Here is a 19,212-nt window from a genome sequence, read left to right as displayed (position 1 = left end):
AGTGAAGCCTGACTTGGAGACAAATGGGTTTATTCATAAAATTCACATCTTATCATCAATTACCAGCAGAAAACCATCCAGAGAAAACAGCAGAAACCTTGGACCTGTACAAAAACACTAAACAGCCTGACAGTCATATAACGCTAAACACATTCAATGAAACAGCCTGGCGTCTGGATGTAGAAAGAGGATTGGACTGTTAACCAGAGCCTGACTGAGGCTATAAAAGGAGAAACGGTCACTGACCTCAAGCTTCACTAGAAACTGCTGGCAGGACTGACAGGTTTAGAGCTGAACTCTTTGAATGCTCTTTTATTTTGATAAACCTTTTCTTTGTAAACATCTTCACATGTCAGACAGTGAAAAACGTGGACCGGACTAATGGATCAATGCACACAACACACACAAAGTTCTACCATTTCATTCAGCAGACGTTTTTATCCAAAGCGACGTACATCTGAGAGTAGATTCAACACAAAGAGGATCTAGTCAGGAGAAAACAACTTGGATAAGAGTCATAAAACAAGTTCCAGTGTGATAATAGGACCGTGGCATCTACAGGAAGTTCTGACAAAATAGGATTTTTTTTATTTTTGCTGTATGTCAAGTGCAAATGTGTTGAGTGAAGAGCTAGTTTTAGTCTTTTCTTAAAGACTGAGAGAGACTGCAGATGGAACAGAGTTTGGTAACTCGTTCCACCACCAGGGAACCACAGAGGAGAACAGTCCAGCTATGGACCGGCCCTGTTCTGGAGGTTGGATCAGGAGCCTTTTGTTGGTCGAGTGTAGTGAGATGGAGGGATTGTAGACCTGGATGAGAGAGTTCAGGTTGGAGGAGATGTTTTCATTCTAGTTCTGAATGCCAGAGTCAGAGTTTTGGATTTTATGTGGATAGCAGCTGGAAGCCAGTGAAGCGATCTGAACAGCGGGTGACATGAGCTGTTTCTGGATGGAAACCAGACGTTCTGCTGCATTCTGGATCATCTGCAGAGGTTTGACCTGCATGAAGGGAGGCCTCCAGTAAGGAGCTGCAGCAGTGGATGGTGATATTAGAGACCTGGACCAGGACCTGAGCTGCATCCACTTTGGATTGTGCTACATTCACTAACTTTTTGTCCTTCATTACGGCTCCCAGCATAAGTCAGACTCTTCTGATGCTTGGAAGAAAAGGAAAGCCGTCTCCATGGAAGTGAAATTAGATGGAATAAAACCCTGGGAACAGAAACACCGACCAACATGGGTCAAGTTGTAAAAACAGGTCATCATATTGTAACAACCCTCTGTGATGAATGAGTGAGACTTTATCTGGTTCTCTGCTGGTTTATTGGACCTTCACACGGGATGCTGTGGACCGTAGCCAACGCCAGACTAACTAGAACAACCCCATAACCTAGCAGCAGAATTAGCTGTTCCTAGCTCTCTCGTTCCTCTGTATACTGTGCTGCTTTTATTTTATTAATGAAGCATGTTTTATTTTCCTCTAAATCTCTCAGCTGTCTTCCATATTTGTCTCATTTCAAAATAAATCACAGCTTTTTGCTTTTTTACAGAATCTGTTGTAAACATTCAGGCTTTGAAAGAGACATAAAACAAAGTGACACTGATGAAATATCATGATTTTAAGCATAGATTTGGTGAATCCTACTGATGAAATAGCATGTGACACATGTTTAGTTCAAGGATGGTGGCATTTTTTTTAAGAAAATATTTCTTTCAAACCTGGTGGCAGGTTTGAGGGTTAATTAACAGCTATTATAACTATTATTAGGGAGACCTACTAGCTTATAGGATTGATCTGAATGCTGCAAAATGATTTAATGCCATGCTAACTGTCTAACAACATGCTGGTTGTGGGAACAGCACTGAAGGAGCTACTCACCCAGGGCCACAACAAAATGCTGCATCACAATGAGATGGGCTCTGTCTGAGTTCATATAGGACAGAAATGATATACAATGTAGTGAAATGTGTCTACCTAAATGTATTATACAAGTCAATCATTCCATCTTCATTTAAGGCATTTAAATTTAAATTTAGTCATTTTAAACCACCATATTTGAGGAATAAACCCCTCAACCAGCCCCCTCCATCCCTGCCTATAGGCCTCAGCCATCATTCATGCATTATTCATGTGAGTTAAGTAAGCTACATTTAATTTCACAATCATCTGTTGGCATGGCTTGTAATGAGATGCTAATAGAAGCCTGAACTCCCTGAGAGGGGGAGAGAGGGGGGAGAAAAAGAAAAAGGAGAGGCATTTTTGTGTTGCATAATCAGTCCAGAGATAAAGAGCTATCTCCATCACCCAGCGCTCGCTCATGTTTTTGGTCTCTTTGTTTCTATTGATGCGAGTTTTCATTTTCCTCAGTCTCTTGTCTTTTAACCTGTTTCATCAGCAAACTGGAGAGGGTACGAGGAAAGACAACAGACGAGGACGGCAGAGACAGCAGGGCAGATATAGAAAATCAGTGTGAGGTGAGGAAATAATAAGCAATAGTTACTAAGTGCATGAAAACAAAGGTAAGTGTCAGGATCCTCTCCTCACCCTATTCCTACCTGACAGTCCTAATATTCCATCTGTCTCCTGTCTGTTTTTCTCCCTCTTTTTCTCTCCTCTGTGTTTCCCTCCTTTTTTTCTTCCTCTCGTGTTCTCCTCTCCCTCTCTCTCTGCTCGCCCTCCTCAGTGCTTCACCTGAGTGGGTGTGGCCTCACAGCTGCTACCACTCAGGTGATTAGCTTCAGCAGGAGACCCGGACAGCTGAAACTGTTTGCCAAGATTACACCTGCCTCAATAAAGACCAGCTGAACCATCCACACCCTGCCAGATCGTCGCACTTGACTAGGCCAACAAAAGGTACGTTGCAAATCTGGAGGTTTCCAACGGTTTTTATCTCTCTTCTGCCCAGACTCCTGCTGTCTGGGCTCTCACCAGCACTGTCACCTCTGGACACCCCCTGGAACCCATTCAACCCACTCCTTTCTCTCCTGGACTCTCGGCTCCACTTCCCCTGCATCTGTCTCCCCATCGGCTTCCCTCCTTCATCTGCCGTCAGCTGTCTGGAACTCCCCCTTATCCACAAATTATTCACCATACAATAAAAACTGTTTCATTCACCCAGCTCTGGTTGTGTGGCTCTCTGCTCGGGTCCAGACCCCTGATATCGTGACAGTAAGAGTTAATAGTAATGGTGATGGCAAAAAAAGTGGATGAATAAGAATATTAAATATATAGTATCAGTACTCTACTGTACAGGGAAGCTTTATCATTTAACACTTAACCCTTAGATAGAGATACCCATTTTCCATAGGATTTGGGTCATTTTTGACCCATGCTGTACATCAAAGGATTAAAACAATCCACTATTCCACCATTAGCTATACCCTCTGAAACGAATGAGTCCAAGATGTCATCCACTGGTGAGCTAAAGGCTAGGTCTCAGTGGGATACATCTTTACACTGAATTGAGATTAACCTTTAGGAATTAATTTCTTGTCATTTATTACATTTAATTTCAATTGTCAAGTAGGGCTGGGATTTTAACGCATTAATTTAGAATAATTAATTACAGAAAACATATTGCATTAAAATAGTGCATCTAATCCCACCTTTCTCAGTGCCCTAATCTGTGTCCCACCGGTAACACTGATGAACACTTCAGCCCAGTAGGTGGTGCTAATGAACCTAAAGTCTGTTTTCCAGCCATGAAAAGATTCGAAGGGCGCATTAAGAAAACTGTTCAGCAAAAAATATTTCTGAAAGCATTTGAGGCGAGAAGTAAGCTGCTGAATCTGTCCTGGTTTTAGTTCAACAACAGAGTTTAGAGGTTAATGAAAATTTAACGGTGAGTCGGACCTCCAATCCGCATGCTGCATTTGCATAAATGAAACTACTCTATGCAACAAAGCGACGCACCAATGTTAGCTACGACAGTCCTGGCACCGGCTAACAGTGCAGCTATCCCATAATAGACCACTTTAAGACATTGAAAGTGGTTGAGCTTACAAAAAGCCTTAAAATGTTGAATCTAATCACTATAATGTCACTTTGAGTTTGCAGTAATCTGTGAATGTAGCAGACAGATGAAAAATGCAGATAAATAGAAATGAAACAAACATTTTAGTTGTTTGAGTTCATGTAGATGAATATTCATCCATTCAGTCTCAAACAACATTTATTTGAACTGAAAAACTTTGCTTATTGTGTCAAATATTGATATTTGACAAAAATGTGATTAATCACAATCAATTACAAAGCCTCTAATTAACTGGATTCCTTTTTTTTTTTAAAATCGCGTCTCACCACTACTATTAAGTATTCTTATTGTCATTGCTTTTTTATTTTAGGAAGCCAATTAACAGGCAGAGGGACAACCGATGAGCTTTCTCGCATTAGCTTTTCTGTTAACTCTGGTGCATTTACGTTTGTTAAAATGTTCATTAATGTACATTGTCTCTTTCTTAAAAATAAAGAAAAGAAATGAAAAAATATTCCTGACAGACAGCTGGTATTGCATCCTTTAGCTCTGTTTCTACAATGATCCAGAGATCACCATGGAGGGCCTAGACGTGGAGATGATCTTCATCTACAGGTACCTTGGTGAACACCTGGATGTCAGACTGGACTGGTTCTGCTAACATGAATGCACTACAAGGACCAGAGTCAGCTGTAGCTACTGAGGCTGAGGTCCTTCAATGTCTGCAGAGAACTTCTCAACCTGTTCTACCATCTGGTGTCTCCAGTGGACTCTTCTACGCTGTGCTAGCGGGGGGGCGTGAAGGCCAGGGACAGGAACAGACCCGACAAACTGGTCAACAAGGCTAGCAGAGCAGTGGGGATGGATCTGGACTCATGGTAACTGAAGGACGTTCTCTGAACCAGCTGCTGTGCCTCGTAGAGAACCCAACCATCCCTTACGGAGCTCTTTGGATGGACTGATGAGCATGCTCAGTATCACAGGAAATCCTTTGTCTCCAGAACCATCCAGCTCTTCAACTTGTCCCAGTAGGGATGGTGGACTGTTTACAGCAGACTGTTCTATCTTTTATATTATACTTTATATTGTTTCTGCTAACCTTTCATACCTCCCTCTGCCATATCATATATTAATGTAGAGTAACGCTCTGCTGGGCACCTCCACATCCTTCTGGATTAATGAAGTGTGCTTTGATTTGATTTTTATTTGTTAACAGAATCCTGCATATACATATAACACTCAAATACTGTTAATCTTAAATCTTGTGAACTGCCAGCCTCCTCAACTGAAGGATGAAGGGGACTCATTAGAAGAAGATGCACAGATGAACCCAGACACACCAACATCAAACTGAACCACATGAGTGTAAAATCAAGAAAAACAGGCAAAAAACATCCACAAGGATCACTTCAGAGACCAATGACAATTACCAGATATACCTCAGTTCATAAACCATTCCAAATGGGAGAAATTACTCTGTGTACACAAGAGGAGTGACAAGATGGAAGGCATTCAGAAGGTCCAAGATCATGACTAGAAGTCAAATTGCAGTATGCACATCTGAGAGTAAAAGGTCTATGTTTAGAAAGCCAAGGTAAGAAATTCAGCTTCCATTGTGTCATGAGTGCAAGGAGGATCGTAATCAGGATTTCACTCTAAGATGGAACTGCCGGTAAAGTATTGAATGTACTGAATGTTTATACAGCAGACATATACACGAGTTAGTGAAACTACCTCATTAGCTGCCCTTAAAGTACAAATGGGTTGTTACATGAAGAATCAGAGTCATCACGTAGACTGAATGCTGTCCAGGCAGCTACCAGCATAAACGCTAGGTAAAAGTACCATGATACATCTCCAAAATGCAGACAAACAGTCTACTTAGGAGGATTCCACACTGCTCGAACTCTGATCGATACAGCTGAGCATGGCTGTACTTAGTGAACCAAATGTCAAAGAAAAGGGCCGTCTGACAGCAAGATAAAGCAGTGAAAATATTCTAAATTGTTCTAGCTAAACAGAAATTATACATTTTAGGTGGACCTCTTCAGGTGGTTAAAATATAATTTGCTGCTGACCTTGTTAACGCCACTACAATGCCTCACTTTCAGCAGTTTTCTCTGCTTCGTCCAAAAAAATCTAATGCAGACAACACCCTGACTATGGACAAGTACTTCATTTAACCTCATTTCTAAGAAACCAAACTATCCCTTTAAATTTGCTTTCACTTCAAAATCCACTCATGAGGTGTAAAAACTAGCTTAGCATATCTAATGCATCATAATAATAAACAAGAAAAGTACTCAGAGAGCAGGACTAGAAGGCTGCTCAGTCGTATCATTTCAGACGGATGAAATCTCTAAACAATTTGTGGTCCGCAGCGGTGGATTTGTAGTAGGATCACAATCATGTGAGCGTCAGCAGGCAGCTGATGTAGTGTTCACTTGTTGTCATGGTTACTGTGACGCTGTGCCGTTATCTGGCAATGATACAGAAATCTTTAACAAATCCATGGATCCAGACTATAAGCTGCATCACTGCCAAAATCTAATCACTTGGTCCTTGTGTCATTTCTAACCTTCCCTGAAAATTTCATCCAAATCTGTTGATCTGTTTTTGAGTAATGCTGCAGACAGACAGAGAGACAGACAGACAGACAGACAGACGGACAGATGCCGATCGTCATATAACTCCGCCACGTTCCTTGGTGGTGTAACAACAGTGAACATTGACATGAAGTGCATTTGTTGATGCGTAGAGTTTGGAAAATGGCATCCAAACAGGTAAACATCTTGATCTAAAAATCCAAATGTTTGCAACACATTACATAGGGGCTGAACATGGTGGAGTGCTGCTGTGTTTTCCTTATTTTGACAGAAATCACAGTAGAACTTGCGAAGGACAAAGAGCCGTCCATCTGTTCGCTCATTGCAGGGCATGTTCCTCCTGTCATTTGGCAGACTGGAGAGTGCTCCCATGCTTGTTCTGTGATCCACTAATTGGCTGTGAATGGCCCCTCGGTTCACTCTGGGAAGCCTTTGATGAGCCTGGAAGACGGGCTGCTTAAGTGGCTGTTGAGTGAAGCTCTTCATGAAACTCAAAGCAGCTCGGCTGCTGTGCAGAGCGACGAACACGGCGACACACTAACAGGACGACGAGGAAGATGAGACGCAGAAACAAGAGCTCATTAACTGTGCAGTCAAATGTGCCCTTCGCTACAAGAAGAAAACACGCCTGTTCAGAAAGTAGTCAGACCCCTTCAAATATTTCTACATTTTATGTTGCGAAATTATGCTACAATGATTTAAATTCATAATTAACTGACAAAGAATTTCAAAATTTTTTAGTAAAGGGTATTAAAAGGGGAAAATGGGATTATTATAACACAGCTGATGTTGCATTGGGTTTTAGGCAGGAAATGTGCCCAAAAAAATAGCATGTTTCCACACAGTAAATCACTGTACATACGACATATGTACAGTGACACATAGACATGCACTGACATATCAAAGATGCTACTGGGTTTCCAAAGCTATCCAACCACCAGACATGCAGACTGGACAGACCAGCTTCAATTCACCTTATTACAGTCTAATCCAAAACCACTGCAATACCTTCCACCTGCAAAATCAATCAATCAACATGATTTAGAGTTATGTTTCAGCAAACCTATTGAAAATCTAAAACTGAAATTGCTAATTTATAAAAGAATTCTGGTAGACAGCGTTTAGAAAGGCATACACCTGTAAGGCAGAGCTCAGAGCATGCCATAAAATCTGATGGACTCTCTGTAGACATCAGGGTAAGGATATAAAACCATCTAAAGCTCTGAGGTTCCCCAGGAGTACAGTGGCCTCCAAACAGAGATTGTTTGAAACCAGAAGGAATCTAGCTAGAGTTCTCCACCTGGCCAAACTGAGCAACTGTGCAAAGCTGTGTATTGGCTAATATAATCCTTACAGAGAGCATGATGCTGCCACCACCATGCCTCAGTAGCAGAATTAAGAGAAGAAGGGAAATTGGTCAAAATCAAAAGAGGGATAAATGTTGTTCAACAAAGACAGAACCTGATGCAGAGATGCACACAAACTGAGATGGAAAACCCATCAGCATGGCAGTGAACCAAAGCATACCGTAAAGACAATGTTAGAGTGGTTTCAGGACCAGCCTTTGAGGGTCCTTCAGTAGCCTAAAGCCCAGAGTTAAACCCCACAAAACTGTGTAGAGATGTGAAGATTGCGGTTTACAAATGCTTCTATCCAATCGTACAAAGCTTGAGAGGATTTTCCAGTGAGAATGGGATTAACTGTCCAAATCCAGGTGTGCAAAGCTTGTGGAGACTTTCCCAGGAAGACATGAAGCTGCAAGGGCTGTCAAAGCAGCTTCTGCAAAGGACTGAATTAAGGATCTAAACATTTTCTAAACAATAATCTTTAGTTCTTCAAATTTACAACTCAATAAATTATACAAAAAGAGAAATAGTCTTTAAATTTTCTGAATTCTCTGCACATGACAAATGTGCCTTCCACAACTCCAAAGCCATTACATCCACATATCACGTGATTCTATTTAATAGATGCCGAAACAGCAGATTAGTAGGTACCATTATGAGCACTGGAGACTGACCATCACCCCCACTTCACCTGTCACCAGAGACGCTTCACAGTGTGTTAGCTTTCTGTTTCCCAACTATGATAACAATGTACACTTCTTTCCTCAACGTGTGGACATCTGACATTTTCACATCATAGGAGATGATTAATGACATGAAAGCATATAAACCTTTAGTGTTAGGAACTAGACAGGAAGCTTTTTGAACTTCCTGACTGTAAAGCTTTTGTTTTGGTGAAACACTATGATGGATATGACCACTTTTACAGTCAGGGTGTTCAAATACAGAAATGTTTGCCTAAATTGAAGGGCAAAATGGCCATTTTGAAATGTTGTATATTGATCACTGTGTTTATGATGACATATATCTACTCTGCTAAGTTCCTAAGGATTCTGGTCCAGTTCTTGGTCCGAAAACTACAACTACCAATGTGAAAGATTTTGCAGTCTCAAGGTGAAAATGTTCAGAAACTGGCCTGTAAAGATGGATACAGAATTAAAAATGTCAAATTTTGTAAATTTCAAGAAATCTAAATATTAATGTGGGACACGTGGTACGATTAATTTTTAATCATACAAAAAAATCAACCAGCTGTTTAAATAATTGGAGGTTCTAGCATAAATATCAAACATTATGCAGATGACAGTGTGCTGATAGCGAAGTGAAGAAAACTTGCAAACCATAATATCTATAATTAATACAGAGATCCAAAAACATATTCTGTGTTTAAACAAAAAGAAAACAGAACTAATGGTAACATCCCAGCCTGGAACATAGAATTAGACCAAGAAACACTGAAGCAGGCCTGGGCTCAAGATTTGAATTCTGAGGTGTCACATGAGTTATGGGAAAAAGCCATAGCACGGATTCATTCTTGTTCCATAAACAGCCGTTACCGGCTAATTCAGTATAAAGTAATTCATCGGTTGTATTATTCAAAAACAAGATTGAACAAAATGTTTTCTACAGTGTCTGCTACGTGTGATAAATGTTCCTCTGCTGAAGGAACTCTTGCACATCTTTTTTGGTTTTGTCCCAGCTTATTTGCCTTTTGGTCTGCAGTTTTTAAGTGGTTTTCTAAGTGCTACTTTATAGACATTAAACCAGACCATAACATTGCAGTCTTTGGATGTTCAATGGACTTGGGATACACAACGGACTTGTGGTTGGCGTTACAGCTAGGAATGGTTGTGGCTAAAAAACTTATTTTGCTGGCCTGGAAATCCACTACTCCTCCAAACTTTGAACACTGGCTCAAGGAAATGGTTTCTGTTATTCAAATGGAACGTCTTCGTATGAACAATATGGACAGACAACATAGACACAATGCAGTGTGGGGACTCTTTCTTGCCCAATGTCAGATTACTTGAACGGTATTGTAGTTTTTGTGCTTGTCAAATAATCCGTTGCCTTGCTTTTTCTTTTTTTTTATTGTTCTTGTCTGACAGCGTCTGTTTGTTTGTTTCTTGTTTATGTTTTTTGTATTGTTATTGTGATTTTGTTTTGTAATGCATAAAAATGAAAATCTAATAAACATAATATGAAAAAAAACAAAAAACAAAAACACTGAAGCAGGTTAATCTTTTCAGATGTCTCGGTTCATGGATGACATCAGATGGGAGGTGATATCAGATGTAGAGTAGAAATGGAAAGAACAGCATTTATGAAAATTAAAAATATACTGACACATAAGAAAATAGCAATTAGCATCTGTATAAGGACTCTCAGCTGCTACATGCTAACAGTTTAGATGTACGGATGTGAATCTTGGAACTTAAATAATAAAATGTCAAGCAAAATCACTGCAGCAGAAATGTGGCTTTACAGACGCTGATACAGCCAGAATAACCAGTGAAGATGTTTTAAAAACACTAAACACAAATTATACACTATTGAACAAAATTAGGAAACAGCAAGCAACATTTTTTGGACACATCATAAGGAAAGAGACCCTGAAATATATTATTATTACTGGAAAAACGAATGTGAAGAGAGCCCAAGGCAGACAGAGAATGAAAATGATGGATGGACTGACATCGTGGCTGCACATGGAACCATCAACAGCCACAACTCAAAATAAAAAAAGATCGGATTAGACGGGAAGAAATGATCGCCTACACTGAATGTCTTGACGATTGATTGATTGTTTAAAAAATTATTCTATATTTTGACTAAATTAAAGGAATCGGTTAGGTTATTAACAGTTTTACATTTGGAATCCACCTCATGTCCAAGCAAAATATACATCGTGAGACCTGGAGGATAGATTCAAACCACCCATTTCTTTCTTACTTAGAGCTGCTAGAAGACAGCAGGTTTCTGTTAGAGAATGTGGGTCTTTGGGAAACAATATGTGCCTTACAGTAAGCAGAAATGTGGACGTTTCGTTTGACAGTGGAAGAGCTATGCCGGGAATAAAGGTGCTTGGGATGCATAATCCTGCAATACTTCAGGTATCGCTGAAATAATGCAAGATTCAGCTTAAACCAAACATATTCACCCATCTTATGACAACCACAAGCTCCACTTGGAGGCAGTACCAGTTTAAAGAAGGAATTTCCAGAAGTTTGCAGCTGTGCATTTCTGAATTTATCTACAAGCATCCATTACATTTCAGTACATTGTCCACACTGTAAGTATTGTGTCTTGATAGATTAAATAAGTACCAGACTATAATGACAACCAGTTCAGAGTGAACAGCCTTGATAGAAAATGTGTATCTTTTACACAACAGGTCCTATGAAAGACGCATTTTATGGCACATTACAGCACCCGGAAAACTAAAAAATATAAAAAGGAACTAACACATTTTCCCCTTCTACTGTATATTTTGAAACACAACAACTTCTATCTATTTCAAATGGTCCATTTTTAGGCGACCGGTAAGTACTGGAATCTATTTATGTGAAGGCCTTCCAATAATGAGCATTTTTAGGAGCAAAAATACAATTTTGTATGAAATGTAATTACTTTGAAAACATCAAAAACAATACATGTTCAATTTTTAATTAAGTGATTCACAAAACTCTGCTCTTTATGGGAATTGAAAATGTTATTATATCAAATAAATATATCAAATTGACATTTTTGTAGAACAATTATCAGATGGATATATGTGCATGTTCTGCTTGGCACCATTCCCTTTGGTGCAGGAAACACTGAACATTTAAAGTTTAGTTGAGGGTTTGGATCATGCACTAAGGCGGACTGGATAGTTTCTTCACTGGATTTTCCATTTTAATCACAGTGCTCATCTCCTTGCGTGCAAATTTCCACAAAAACTATTCCACCCACGACTATTTTGATGAACACCAGGCTGGATCCTTTGCTTAGCCCCGCCCAAGTCAACTCTGATTGGTTTAAAGAAATACAAACGAGCCACATACAGAATGATAGTGAGGTGCAGCCAGACCGTTATGTTTTATAAAATGTGTTGGAAAAGTGAGACAATCCTTACAGCATCCATTTTGTTTAAAAAAAGGGATGATTTTCAGGTCCGTGTTTCGTCCTCCTAATTGACCTGTTCTCTCTCTCCCTTCTGGTCTCTGTGGGTGTGACGCAAACTTTACACTGCAGGTAAAATCAGCAGCATAGAGACGATAAATACGTGTGGAGCTGCTGTTCCGTCGCCTCACCTCTATGACTTCATAATAATTAGGAGGCAAGACTCCTCTCTGTATTAAATTAGCACCATGCATTAATTCTAATCAGCTTGTGTAGCCAGGCTTGACCAGTGGGGCCCGAGGGGCTGGAACAACTGTCTGAGAGAGTGTGTGTCACATACACAAGGCCAGCCATGCTGAACTATGCTCTTCAAGGTTCACTGCAGCTCTCTGGCTGCAGCAAAGCTCTATGTGCACTTTTTGTCAGAGCAGGTGGTCTCTGACCTTTCCTGGAGTCTCCTGAGTGAAGCTGACTGAGCCGTGGCCTTTTAACTAACACTCAATGCATATCAGCTGAATTCTACTGTTAGTACCGCTATCTGAGCTGAAGGATTTCCTTCACAAATATGATGCTCCTTTAGATGTGACAATGAAAAAAACACAACCTGGTATTGAAACAACATGTATCCTGCTAAACAGTCTCATCTTAAACCTGAAAACAGCAGCTTGGAGCAATTCCTCCCTTTGACCTGACAGCATGGGAATAGAATTAAGTACAGACATCATTTTACACTAAAAGGTCTCAATGCATTAGGACCAAAATTTGCATGTACAATACCATGAAAAAGTATTTGCCACTTCTCGAATTATTATTATTTTTTACATATTTCCCCCATTTAAATGTTTAAGATCATCAAACTAATTTAAAAATTAGACAAAGATAACCAAAGTAATCATAAAATGCAGTTTTTAAATGATGATTTAACCTTTTAAGGATAAAAGCTATCCAAAACTACCTGGCTCTGTGTGAAAAAGTAACTGCCCCTTGTTAAATCATGAATACATTGTTTCTAATCACATTTTTTGGAAACGAGTTCAATTTTACCGATCACACCCAAACCTGATGACCTCCAGACGTGTTCAATCCAGAAATCACTTCAACAGAACCTGTCTGACTCAATGAAGTCGACCAAAAGATCTCAAAAAGCTGCAACCAAATGATCCAAAGAAATTCAAGATCAAATGATGTCTATCCGTCTGGAAAGGGTTCCAGAGCCATTTCTAAAGCTTCAGGACTCCAGAGAACCACAGTGAAAAACATTATCCACAAATAGAGAATACATGGAACAATGGAGAACCTTCCCAGGAGTGGACCATCTACCAAAATTACCCCAAGAGCACAGAGACGACTCATCCAGGAGGTCACAAAGGAACCCAGGAGAACATCTAAAGCCCTGCAGGCCTCAGTTAAGGTCAGAGTTCAAGACTCAACAATAAGGAAGAGACGGACAGAAATGGATCCATGACAGAGTTCCAAGGAGAAAACCACTGCTGACCAGAAAGAACATAAAGAAAACAAACATCTGAATGATCCCCAAGACTTCTGGGAGAATATTCTACAGACTGATGAGATGAAAGCTGAACTTTCTGGAAGGTGTGTGTCTCGTCCCATCTGGAAAAAGAACATCATCAACAGTCCAACATGGTGGTGGTAGTATGATGGTCTGAGGACCTGGACGACTTGCTGTGATTGATGGAACCATGAATTCTGATCTCTAGCAGAACATTCTGAAGGAGAACGTTTCACCATCAGTTCCTGACCTTCAGCTGAAGCTCACTTGGGTTCTGCAGCAGAACAACGATCCTAAACACTTCAGCAAGTCGACTTCTGAACGGATTAAAGAAACTAAATGAAGGTTCTGAAGTGGCAGAGTCAAAGTCCGGACCTGAATCTGATTGAAATGCTGGCAGCACCTTAAAAAGGCTGCTGATGCTGGAAAAGCCTCCAGTGTTGCTGAATTAAAACAATTCTGTAAAGAAGAATGGACCAGAACATCTCCACAGAGATGAAAGACTCATTGTTAGTTCTAGAAAACGGCTGATTTCAGTTGTTGCTGCTGAAGGCGGCCCAACCAGTTATTAGGTTTAGGGGGCAATTACTTTTTCACACAGGGGCAGGGAGCTTTGAAGAGTTACAATCATCATTAAAAAACTGCATTTTGTGTTTTTGTTGGGTTATCCCTGTCTAATACTTACATTTGTTTGATGATATTAAATATTAAAGTGGGAAAACATGCAAAAAAAAAGAATTTGAGAAGGTGGCAAATACTTTTTTACAGCACTGTATTGTAAAATACAGGTTTCTTGACTCTTCCTATCCAACCTCTGTGTTCTGGATTCACCTATAGTGGAAGGTGTTGAATGTAGAAATGAAACCACAGAAAGTCGTATCCAGCTCTGCAGCTTCCCTCAGCTCTACAACCTCGTAGGTTTACATTCTGCTCTAAACCTGCTTTAGGGTTCACCCTCATCACTGTTACACCACTTAATACAAGCAAAGCTTTAAAAAAAACAGCTCAGTGAACATGATGAACCACATAGCAGAGACCAAAACAAAGTTTCATGTAAATACAACAGTCACGAAACACGAATGAAAGGGAGCAGAAAGAAGACGAGTCTTATTAAGTTAAACAAGCATGACTACTGGACTTATATTCAGCAAGGAGACAAAAACAAATCTCCAAAGGAATGATAATGTTTGATCAAACTACCCCTAAATTCCATAAAAATGTGACAACAGGGGTAAAAAAACAAAAAGTCCCTCTGTGGTCACTGATATAATCCCTAGAAATACATCTGTGTCACAGATCCATGTTTGAAAGTATTTAAAATTATAACCTTCATGGTATCTATGTATTTCTAAAGCATACAGTAGAAAGTTGGAAAAATAAAGTAATTCAGACAAAACATGTCTGAGCTCAATACTAAAGAAGAAGAAGGAGAAGCTCTTGAGACCACTCATGTTTTTTACGTGCATTTTGAATTACTGCTTAAGACAAAGGTAATATAAAAAGCAATTTAAAAAAAAAAAACTGGTCCAATTTCAGGGAAATAAAAACTTTCTGCACTTGAGGTTGTTTTTTTAAAAAAATAAAAGTTACTGTGCTTCACCGAAGATGAAAACTAATATTTTCCAATATATTCTGATGTAATGAACATTTACCTTACAGGACTGATGATCTACTTTTTGTTAGGTGTCCATCTTGGGACAGTAAGAAACATGTCCCAACACCAGCTCACATGAAAGAACCACTACAACTTCCAGATTAAAAACTATTCCCTGAAGGTTTCTCTCAATAATTCTGTTGTAGATACCAGTGTTTATTCTCCAGCTTCTTTGTCACAGCCATGTATAACGTAGCTTATAGCGCCACCTTCTGACGACACCATGCAACCCAGTTTATTCACTTCAAAGAAGTGAATGGCATCAAGACTAAATCACATGTTCTTCTTTTTATATTTTGGGACATTTCAAAGGTTCTCTTCCAGTTTGCTCCACGATTAAATGGAAACAAGGCTACTCTGCAGTGTCAAAGAGCTCATGATGTGTCTTCTAGCATATAAAAAAACAACATATAGACATGCTGACAAGGTAAAAAAACTTGACTTTCACAGGAGGCCATCTTTAAATGGCCTCTCTTCCAATACAGCCCATCAGTAGGGCATGTTGTGGTTGGTACTGAGACAGTACCAACAATAAAACTGGTCTACACGACAAGATACGGACACATTCTGTAATGTTTCATAAATAGGGAGGAATGAAACAGAAGGAAACTATAACAGTGATCGGATAGAGCTGTGGGGCAGCACAACTCCAGCTCATCACCGACGTAAACCATTCCCTTCACCTGGCTGTGCCGGGGAAAGTCGGTCAGTCTATGGAACCCGTTACTATTAAAGAATAACTGAAGTGGTCTACCTTGGACTTGATGGCCCAGTACTCATCTGTTCCATGTTCCACATGTTTGAAAGCTGTCAGGTAGTCGTAGCTGATGACCGCCGTCTGCAGACAAACAAGAGGCATGTTAACAACAACAACAACAACAAGTTTCCTCACAAACTCTTCTACAAACAATCAGGAGGAAAACATTTAAGTCTGGAGCCTCATATGGGATGAAAACAATTATAAACAAGATGACAGCTCTAAAAGGACTGCATGATGAGATGGAGGGCTGACAGAGTAACAGGTGGAGGACTGAGATGTCCAGTGGCCTATCTGGAGCAAGATTACTTCACGAAACACAGCAGGAAATGGAAAAACCCAATCATGACCAGGGGAGCTGATAGGTTTGGTAAATATACTGGATATTGATTAAAGGACATCAAGATTTAAATGTATAATGTGTTTGTGATACAGTTCCTTCCACCAACACCGAAGGCCTGAATCAGGTACCAGGTTTAAGTCAGGTCAGTAGTTTACTTTACACATGGAGCATATTTCATTTGGAGCATGTAAGTGTCAACCTTTTGCACATGTATGCAGTAGAGCTGTCCATGGTAGCTCAGTGAAGCTGAGGCCCACACACACAAAGAATCCAAGCAAACAGGCTGAATGGTTAGTGCTCCATTTGTGCTGTCAAAATATTTGTTTGTGTTGCTAAGGTTTTTGAGATATTAAAGATTATTTTTTAGGTCATTCAGAGGTCATCATCCCCCCAGTTCGCTCCAAAATGAACCAGACTGGTGGAGTTTTTAAAGCTTCGTTTGTGCTGCTGTAGTTTTCTGAGATATTACAAGTTTTATTTACAGAAAATCACAAATCTTTACCTGAATTGATGAACTTGAACTGTGGTCTGCGACGTTTATAAGGTGTCAATGTATATAACTTGTATAATAATTAATGTAATAAGATCTGAGGATGTTCAACTTGTGCTATGGCTGGAAAATGAGTTTTTGAATGACTGTGTGTAAATTTGTTCAGTAACGTTTGGTTAAAAACACATAAAATGTATTTTTATGTTACTAAATGATTTACATTTCTCATGAACTGTGCTTTATCTTTACTTGTCAATCACATTTCTGTCACAAGACAATAAATGAAATTGCTTCAAGGTTTATTTAAGAGTGTGGAGGATTTTTTTTAAACTTTATTGAAAAATTAACAGTATTAAGAACATTCTATACTCTCCACTAAAAACTAAACAAAATAGCAGTCTTTTAGAGTGAATCAACAAGCAAAATAAATCCAACAAGCCTTAAATAAACTTGCAGAGAAAACTCATAATATCACAGAATCTACAGTAGCACAAACAAAAATTTTAACAGCACAAATCAGCACAAACAGTGCGCTAAAAAAGTAGACCGGTCTGGTTCATTTTGGAGCGAGCTGGGGGGATGATGACCTCTGAATGACCTAAAATAATCTTTAATATCTCAGAAACCAAATCAGCACAAATGAAGCACTAACCACCCAGCCTGCTTGCTTGGATTTTTTATGCTTCACTGAGCTGTCCAAGCTCAGGATTGGTCATCTTTCACAAACTCCGCCTGTTTCACGTGAATGTGCTCATTTTAAAATTCACAATCTCTGGTCGACTTACTGAACTGATAACCAGCTTTGTAAAATCATTTATTCTGACTGTGGTTGTGGGATTTGATGACACCAGATAACATAAAGATACTCTAAGAGCAGTCATAGTCGAGGCCCCTGGTCAGATCTACCAGGATGGAACCACCAGAATCTGTTTACCATCATAATTAACTCCAGTTATACGGGCAGAGTCCATTATAAAACAAAAACAAATCAAATCCACCTTCCTTAAACCAACATTTTCAGGGTAGAATTGTGAAGAAACTCACGGTGGCTGCAGCTCGTCCAAAGCGGACGACACTCAGGTCATTGAGGTCCAGCTGTCTGCTATAGAAGTAAAACCCTGAGGAGGCAAACACTGCTGTGGCCAGAGAAGAAACTTTCAGGAGCCGACCAGCCATCAGAGGCGCTGTAGGAGGAAGACGGAGCAGAAGGAGTAAGACCACCTCACCAAGAGTTCACAAAGATTCACATGTAGAAAACAAACAAAAACTACTCAGATGAAGGAAATAAGTCAGACGAACGCTGGACTGACTTCTTCAGGTGGAGCTTGATTTCTGACCACATTAGTTCCTGGAAGATGATGGTTCTCCACTGTCCTTCAGGTTTTAATAATGACGGTTCTTAGCCTGATTTTAGTCGTTTAATCTCCTTAGTTGTTTTCTTTGCTTGATGCAGGCCAATAATTTGACCCTTCTGAGACAGATTAACATCCTTACCATGACCACAGGATATGTCTTCCAACACTGTAGTTGAAGAAATGAGAATCACTGAGGGTTAAAGAAGTTGTTGTCATCACTGCAGTAATTATCCACTGGAAGAATCTTTCCTATTTGCTTAGATAAATTCAGGTGCAGACTTTTTTGTGGACAATGTTGGTTACATTTAATGGAGTCAACTCATCATTGTCTGAGGAAATTAGTTTTTCCTGCTGCATTCATATAAACGTGGTATTAAACCGTCTTCCACCTCCAGGACTCTCTGTGACACAAAGTAAGTCTTTTACATCAGTACATCCACTCACCCCAACAGCTAAAGGCAGCTTCTCCTCTGAAGTTCTACAGCAGCTTCTCCTGGTTCTGTCAGCAGGTTCCTTCAGGTTCAGGTGACACTACGGATCTCCACTCCGTCCACAGTGACCTGAACACCGCCTGTATGCGAGTTATGCAACCAGTAGCGACTGTTTAGTAATGAGCGTGTTGAAGCAGACACACACACCACTGAGCCTCTCACATCCACACCTCCACCAGAACCTCCGGTAGTCCCACCGGACTGTCCACGCGTACTGTCCGTCTCCACTTACCGGTTTTATTTTGACCTCTTCGCGAGTTTTCAGCGTGACAGCAAAGGATTGTGGTTAACGTAGTGTTAACCGGGATGTAGGCTGCTGGTTTTACATCAGCTGAGGAGCTCAGAGGTCCGTCTGAGGCAGAAGGTCAGGTCCATGTGGTCCATATGGTCTACCAAGGCAGTAGGAGGGTCTGTGAGGAAGGACCAGCAGCGGTTGCTCTGATTGTTGCCGTTTAGACAGACTTAAAACTACACTTCCGGTTCACTGGCCGTGTGTGTTCAGCTGTCTTCCGGCCCCACCGTGACGTTTCACACACGTGCGTTCAGTGCTGCATTCAATGCAGCTGGGAACTTTCAGTGTCAT

At 40.1% G+C, this 19,212-nt stretch overlaps 1 protein-coding gene across 4 annotated transcripts in view; it reads right to left on the bottom strand.

Annotated features, from left to right (window-relative positions):
- adck1 (aarF domain containing kinase 1) overlaps positions 1-19,144 on the bottom strand; it is a 430,485-nt gene extending 411,341 nt beyond the window's left edge. For 3 of the 4 annotated variants that reach the window (XR_007938328.1, XR_007938304.1, XM_022199420.2), the window contains exons 1-4: positions 18,862-19,144; positions 18,583-18,709; positions 17,828-17,967; positions 15,948-16,031 (exon numbers count right to left, since the gene is read on the bottom strand). Coding sequence is in view for 2 of the 4 variants with exons in the window: in XM_022199420.2 (XP_022055112.1) it covers positions 15,948-16,031; positions 17,828-17,959 (216 nt within the window). In the remaining 2 variants the exon portion in view is untranslated. The other variant, XM_051940189.1, reaches the window with a different exon arrangement.
- Between the last annotated feature and the right edge of the window lie 68 nt (positions 19,145-19,212).

This window comes from Acanthochromis polyacanthus, chromosome 1 (assembly GCF_021347895.1).
Source record: "Acanthochromis polyacanthus isolate Apoly-LR-REF ecotype Palm Island chromosome 1, KAUST_Apoly_ChrSc, whole genome shotgun sequence".
NCBI classification, from domain to species: domain Eukaryota; kingdom Metazoa; phylum Chordata; class Actinopteri; family Pomacentridae; genus Acanthochromis; species Acanthochromis polyacanthus.
Note: the sequence above shows the minus strand (reverse complement) of the source record. Positions and strands in the feature narration are given on the sequence as shown.